General features: G+C 48.2%; 1 protein-coding gene across 1 annotated transcript in view; it reads right to left on the reverse strand.

Annotated features, from left to right (window-relative positions):
* LOC106807118 (zinc finger C3H1 domain-containing protein-like) overlaps nt 1-7,719 on the reverse strand; it is a 31,302-nt gene that overhangs the window by 16,100 nt on the left and 7,483 nt on the right. The window contains exons 9-19 of the mRNA XM_014809378.1: nt 6,770-7,043; nt 6,032-6,261; nt 5,744-5,857; nt 4,886-5,032; nt 4,364-4,589; nt 3,886-4,099; nt 3,169-3,343; nt 2,581-2,760; nt 2,033-2,235; nt 829-1,369; nt 397-605 (exon numbers count right to left, since the gene is read on the reverse strand). Coding sequence (XP_014664864.1) covers nt 397-605; nt 829-1,369; nt 2,033-2,235; nt 2,581-2,760; nt 3,169-3,343; nt 3,886-4,099; nt 4,364-4,589; nt 4,886-5,032; nt 5,744-5,857; nt 6,032-6,261; nt 6,770-7,043 — 2,513 coding nt within the window. The remainder of the gene's footprint in view (nt 1-396; nt 606-828; nt 1,370-2,032; nt 2,236-2,580; nt 2,761-3,168; nt 3,344-3,885; nt 4,100-4,363; nt 4,590-4,885; nt 5,033-5,743; nt 5,858-6,031; nt 6,262-6,769; nt 7,044-7,719) is intronic.

Here is a 7,719-nt window from a genome sequence, read left to right on the forward strand (position 1 = left end):
TTAATTTCACTAATGCTCTAAAATACAATACATTACCTGTATGATTCGCACCACTACTTTATTAATTACAGTGTGGCCCTATTATAATGCGATTATTGAGGTCCATAAAATGTCATTGCGAAAAAAAGCGGGGTCGCACTAAATCGGGGTTCAAGAAATTCAGCGTGAAGAAACAATGCATACAGTCATGTACACAACATGCACACACCAACAAGTCATGTAAATGCATTTAGTTGTGCGATCTATAAGCGATCATCGCTTCGACCTAAGGCTGACTTAACTCACCAAAAGACTTTTCAGTTCCGGAAAGAGCAAAAAAACGAATTCGCGTTAAATCGGAGCGCGTAAAACCAGGGTTTCGCCGTATAGTATTTTAGAGCATTAGTGACAACCCACCTGTAGGACTTGAAGTGCAGCAGCGCGCTGCTGTACGGCTGCAGCCTCCCCATCGTCTCGCTCTCCACGGGCTTCCTCCTACACCACACGTCATCGACGCTCACGCCAGGGTCGACGCTCTCCGCCGCCGCCGGCACCAGCGCCCCCTGGAGGCTGTAGTCGGCAGCCGACGGTGCCCCCTCCAGCGGAGACCTCTCGTAAGACTCCATCTGTCAACACGCGATCGGAGGTTTTACGCGTTACGATGGCATCCGTAAACCACCCTCGACACGACTAAATGCCTATAGCATATTTAACGATTTAATTATCTCAGTAAATAACAATGTAATATAAATATTTCATAAATTTAGCATATATCATAATTTTCATTATCATGCACATCATGCATATTTCTTTAACCTAGCATGAGAGTGAGAGCTCCTCCCCTCGTACCAGTAGTTGGGTGACACGAGCCAGCGCCTCTCCCACAGGCATCGTCACAGTGGCGCCCTCTGTCACGCCAGAGCCTCCCTCGAAACTCCTGGCCTCCTCTCTGCCTTCCTTCCCGGCTTTCCTGGTGGTTTCCTCCCCAGTTGCACCACAAGCTTCCTTCCCAGCTTTCCTCTCGGGTTCCTTCCCAGTTTCTTTTGCAGCTTCCTTCCCAGTTTCTTTCGCAGCTTTCTTTGTGGCTTCCTTCCCGCCTTCCCCCGCGCTCTCCCCGTTCTCAGACAGACACGGCCTCGTGCTAGCGTTCAGCTCCAGCAGCGACTTCCTCCGTGCGACCTTCGACCTCTGCACGACCTTCGTCGGAGACGGGAGACCAGACGGCGTCGCAGCGGCGACGGGACTCGCGGCGGTGGCCATGCCCTGCTGCAGACGGGCGATCTTCTGCAGGTATTCCTTCTGCAGCCGCAGCAGACGTACCTTCTCGGCCGTGGGGGCGCTACTGCTGCTGCCGCCGCTGAGACTCCCTGGCAAACTCTTACCTACGTAACGTGAATGGCGCGGCATTACGAGGGAGTTTCACACGTGACGATGTCAGCGTCGACGCTAAATGCTGTACAGCTACGTGCCATCCAACGACACGAGTCATTAACATCGATGACGGGGTTTTTATTATAAAATGTCACATTAATAACGATGACTGGTTATTTAGAACATGTCACACTAATACTTAATTACACATGTTAATGTTTAACAACAGAAAATTAGACATTTAGATTTAATAACGATGGGTTGACAATGGTCCAGTATGAATTTGAAACGTCCAGTAAATTTCTTAGCCGGATATATGTAGTAGGATATAATACCATACACTGGTAATACTATTATTTTTTGTTATTATCTTTACTATTAATGAATTTTACTATAGAATCTATTAATAGTTCTATTCTTACTTTATTATGATATTATAGTTCATGGTATTAGTTTCAAAACACATTGAACAATTCAACACCAGCCAACAAATGGAGAATCCGTTAGCCAACCACCTATCACTTGTTATTGGCAATTATTGAAAATGAGAAGAACTAGGTGTTTTGACAGCCCATCACATTACTAGCCGTACGCTACAGATGCTAACTCTGCACAGCTGCACACGTTACCTGGGTAACTGCTGCTGCTGCTGCTGCTGCTGGTGGTGGTGGTGGTTGTGCTGCTGCTGCTGCTGCTGCTGCTGCTGGTGGTGGTGGTGGTGTGTTGCACAGTGGCAGAAGGGTGGCACGTTAACCCGCTGGTTGGCGTGGAGGTTCTCAGTTGTGCCGCCGTCGTCACGGCAACGGGAGTCAGCGGCCTGCTATCGCTCTTCTCCACGAGATGCGGTGACGATGAGTTGCTGAGTGCTGGCTTTGCAACTCTCATCTAGAAGCATAACAATCTACGTTACTTATGTGTATATATATACATAATACTATGTACTACCTTATAGCAGATATATTAAATTCATTTACTAATAATAATACTAATTAAGTACTATGAATTTATAATACTACTCTTCACAATACTTCTTGCATAATAAAGCTAGACAGAAAATTACACAATATTATAAAGCTGACAGAAATTTTCATGGAAAATTAACGATTTCCCAAATATCTCAAAAATATCCGACGATATATTCATTTTCTCACTTTAACTCGTTTCAGTATAGGGCAGGTCAGTTTACCTAAAACATATATTTTACCTGAAGAGTGGGCAGGGTCACCTTACCTGTGGCGATCCATTCCGACCTCTCTCTGTTATATTTCGGCTGCCGCCCGACTTCTGCAGTAATCTCACCACGCCACCACCCCCGCCGCTGCTTCCGCTGCCTCCGTTTAGTGACTGTGTGTGCAGGAGCTCATTCTCTACCTGAGCACCTCTATCCAGCCTCTTCTGCACTTCCTGTGCCTATAACACAACAGTTGAGAATTTGATCACTGAGCGACCAATTATATATGTATATGAGAGAGACAGAGACAGATTGATAGAAAGAGAGAGAGATAGAGATTGATAGAAAGAGAGAGAGAGAGAGAGAGAGAGAGAGAGAGAGAGAGCGAGAGATAGAGAGAGAGCAAGAGAGAGAGGGCAAGAAAGAGCAAGCAAAAGAGAGTGCAAGAGTCAGAGCAAAAAAAAAGAGGGAGTGCGAGAGAGAGAGAGAGAGAGAGAGAGAGACAGAGGAGAGAGAGAGAGAGAGAGAGAGAGAGAGAGAGAGAGAGAGAGAGAGAGAGAGAGAGAGAGAGAGAGAGAGAGAGAGAGAGAGAGACAGAGCGAGAGAGCTAGCTGTCAATCGCAGCACTATATGGCACGTCAGCTCACCTGTGTGTTGAGGCGGACGATGAGCTGCTTGTTGCGGCGCGCGATCTTCTCAGCAACGTCTAGCTGCTGCGTCAGCTTCTTCACCTTCTGCTCGGCTATGCGCACGATGCTCTTCTTCTTAATCAGCTCCAGACGCATTCTCTCTGCCTCCTGCCGCTCACGCACCATCGAATCCCTGCACACGTCCGGTGGGAGGAAGCAAACACGTTATGCAGCGGATGGTCCAACACCATCGAATCACACGTTATGCAGCTGATGCTGCTGTTTCACTCTATACGGCCACTCTACTGTGTTGTTGTATTTTCACGGAAATTTATTTGTACTCATATTCTATATTAGCAGAAGTAAACACGAGTAAATAATTCTATTTATTATTTAGTTCTCGCTTATATTGTATATTTATTACATCATTTTTTATATATTATTATCATATACACACATATTTATATATATATGTATGTGTATATGTATCATATATTATAGCTATGAGTATTTATCATGACTATTTACATTGTATGTACATTATTAATTTGCATTTGCACGGAAATTGGATTATTTACGAGTATTTATTACAAGGATTTTTTCGTTCTATCAGTTGTGAATTGTGGTAAAAGCTGCTAGAAAATAAATGCATAACACAAGGAAGCAGCGCGGTGTAGAACCACCGCCACCCTCCCCCTCACCTCCGACCCCTCAGCCCCCGACCACGCCACACACCTGTGTTCCTGCAACCTCCGTCCTGCAGCCTCTCGCTCTCTGCTCTTCCTCTCCTCCTCGTCGGCATCCTCCACGGCTCTGGGCTTCCCCGACAACGATCGCGCAGCATCGCCGAGGCCAACTTCAGCCGCGGAGGAGGAGGAGGAGGACTTCGTGGCTTTGGGCTTCAGCTGCGGAGTGGATGCTGCGGTGGAGGGTTTCCCGTCTGAACCGTCTGCAGAAATCCGTGAAATGCGCGACAAGTGAATGACATTTACGAGACCGCAGCAAGGAGCTGTGCAAGCAGCCGCACCACTTACATTAAATAAAACGATCGAATATGAACCTAGAATATATATATATATATAAAGATACGTGCAAATCATCACATAGTCATCAATGAAACCCTCATCCCAACGTCCCCCCGCCTGCTGTGCCCCTCTTCGTTCCTCGGCCCCCGAGTCGCAAAACATCTCCCCCGCCCCCACTGCCCTCGCACCTTTCCGCCGGTCCATCTGCTTCTTGATGAGCTGCCAGCGCAGCCTCCGGTACTCCTTGATGCGTTCGGGAGGAAGCTGCGACACGGCGTCTGGCGTCGGATGCACGAGGTCCCGCGGCGACGCGCCCGCATCCCGCGACTTCTCCCTCGCTTGCTGCTGCTGCTGCTGCGGCGTCGGCGGGGTGGCGGCGCCCTCTATGCGTGCGGGGGGAGCCGCGTGCATCACCTGGGGGAAGGTCACCTTCAGGGTCAATGCGCACGACGCGAGGACAGAGGAAACGGGCGAGGATGAGGTGACGGGCGGGGGGTCTAGTCGTATCTGTTAATTATAATTATGCGAACAAAGGATTACGCTGACACCAACGTAACAGAGCAAACCGCAAGAGCACATTTATAAACTGTCCTTTTTAACCCTAACATTGCTGCGCATGGGTGTGCGCTTGAGGTGAGTTCACTGATGTTCTTCTTACTAACCCTAACATCGCCTCGCGAGCGTGTGCGCTTGGAGGCAAGTTCACTCACGCTCTTCCGCGCTCGCTTCAGGAAGACGTCAAGGCTGCTGAGGAACGCTGAGTGATTGACGCGGACCGACGTGCGCACCGCGTCTCCATCCTCGCTGTCCGAACTGCTGTCACCTAGCTGTATGACCACCGGCATGTGCTTGGGTACCTATAACAATACGTCATCACCACTACCTATCGTTATCGCTATAGTGTAATAATTACAGTATGTGAGAACTGCTGTCACCTAGCTGTATGACCACCGGCATGTGCTTGGGTACCTATAGCAATACGTCATCACCATCTATCGTTATAGCTATAGTGTAATAATTATTACACTATAGCGATAACGATAGGTAGTGATGATGACGTATTGCTATAGGTACCCAAGCACATGCCGGTGGTCATACAGCTAGGTGACAGCAGTTCTCACATACTGTAATTACAGTATGTGAGAGCTGCTGTCACCTAGCTGTATGACCACCGGCATGTGCTTGGGTACCTAACATGGTATAACAATTATTGCATCTTATCTAATGCTATTAGTATATCTAAGTTATTTTTTTGCGCGCTACACGAAAATATGTTCGCATTAATATATATATATATATATATATCTCAAAACACAGAGAAACCTAGAGGAAAAAATCATGTCGCGATGCACTTTTAAATTACGGGGCTATTATATGACACGTTTGGGAACCTTCTAATACGCTGTCAATATGCAGACCGAGTAACTCATATATTCGTCTGAGCAACCACATCCCCCCTGTATACTGTCGCCAGGTCAGTAAAGCTACTGCAGGGCGCTTTTTAAGTGAGCACGTTGCTCTCATTTCATGAAATAGCAATAAAAAAAACAAGCATTTCTGTATCCTACCTTATGCATCTTCGCTTTCAACTTCCTTTTCATCTGTTGTTTTTGGTTTTGAGGTTTCAGCATGCCCGCTGGCCGATCCTGTGACCTCGTGAGCTTAACTTCCACCACCTCTTCCTGCACGCGTGGATACAAATGACATGCATCTACAATCTTCGCATTATTCATTAAGTTAGAGACATTTTTCGTCCTAATAGTAATATTTTTTCTATGATATTAAATATCCAAATCGGAAGCGGATGACAAGATTCATCGACGCTTCCAGCTCTCTCTCATGCACGTGCGCCTCACCTTGCCTCGCTTCTTGACGGCGAGCGATTGTAGCAGCATGGCTCTCATCGCCTCGTCATCCTCATCCTCCCCGTCCGTGATGACCACCGGCTTGGCTTCACTCCCGCAGCTTCCCTCCTCCGCACTCCTCGTCTGTGTCATCGTCGCGGCCGCAGCATCCGGCGTCGCGGGGCGGGGCGGCGCGAGCGTGTTCTCGGGGTGCGCGGACGCCGAAGCATCGCGGATCAGCTCTGTAAGATTACATCAATATTATTCATCGTACCACAGCATCCATCTACTGCCCCACCACCAGGTTTTATTTTCTTTGTTGTTGTTTTTTAGTCAGGAACCTCATTCCGGTTCCTTTGTAGCCACTAATGGATGACAAAAGATAGTTCAGGAACACTCAGGAGGCTCACTGGAGACGGGTAATCATACAAAGGACTGCGCGGTCAGAACCAACTGGCTTAGGTGAGAATTTTTACTAATGATGATTAAGTTTTTATGAAGGTTTTTGACTTGAAATCTGGGAAATACAAGATTTCGACAGTCGACAACGAACGCACGCCCCCAAAGAAAAACAATGTGCTGCGAATTCGAGTGGAATCGTTTTCTTTCTTTTAAAATCGTTATTCGAATCGGTTTTCATTTCTGTTCCCTTCTTTTAAAATCGTCGCACGAAATCGTCTCCACTTCAGTTCTGAAAGTGGTTTGGCACTTGCACGCTAAACCCCATCACCGCACGCAGCAGCCACTCACCCGTCAGCTGGCAAGCGTCCGGCGCCGTAACCGCGGCGACGGGCTGCGGAGGCAGCTCGCCCGCCGTGGCGTCGTCGCGCTGATGTCCGATCAGCATGTCGCGGAAGTCGACGTCGTTCGCTGCCGGGTCCCGCGTCAGGCGCCGGTAGTCGCTCGGTGGCGCCCCCTCGGCGGTCGGCTGTCGCGCGAGCACCTGTAACTGGTGTAGGAGGGACTGTGCGCTGAGCGAGGCGTCGGCGCAGGCCATCCACGGAGTCATGATGGGACCCTGATCCTGCGACAGATCACATAGATCATCATATCGCGAGAGTTCAATACAAACGAATTTGTTTCTATTCACTCCCGCGTTTATATAGAGTCACCTCTACCTATACCGACCACCCTCGGTACCATCGACGTAGTTCTGTTTTCTGTGAAGTTCGGTGTATAGGAGGTATAAGGCGCGCTCACACGGACGTTTTTGGCCCAAGCCTAATTAGGCCCGCTCCAGATTTGGCTCGAGCCGAGCGTTCACACAGACGTTTTTGGCCCGAGCCTAATTAGGCCCGCTCCAGATTTGGCTCGAGCCGAGCGTTCACACAGACGTTTTTGGCCCGAGCCTAATTAGGCCCGTGCCAGATTTGCTCCCATCGAAAACGTCGGACCAGGCCCAAGCCAAATTTTAGCACCAGCTTTCGGCGAGCGGTAGAGCGGTAGAATCGGTTGAGCGGTAGATGCCGTGCGTGTCGAACGTGTACTTCGACGAAATAGTCCAAAACAGTATAAAAATTCGAAAAATTTGATCAGGATGCACGTTTTCAAGATTGATAATTGAACTCGGAACGAAAGTAAACACTCTGAATCGTACACAACGCCATCTCGCGACATACTGCCAAAGTATTGATCATATATACATGATCTGTGAGATATTTGTGCAATAAAATTTATTTGAATCTGAATTTGAATTTGAA

The sequence above is a fragment of the Priapulus caudatus genome, unplaced genomic scaffold, assembly GCF_000485595.1.
Source record: "Priapulus caudatus unplaced genomic scaffold, Priapulus_caudatus-5.0.1 Scaffold197, whole genome shotgun sequence".
In the NCBI taxonomy this organism is placed as follows: domain Eukaryota; kingdom Metazoa; phylum Priapulida; class Priapulimorpha; order Priapulimorphida; family Priapulidae; genus Priapulus; species Priapulus caudatus.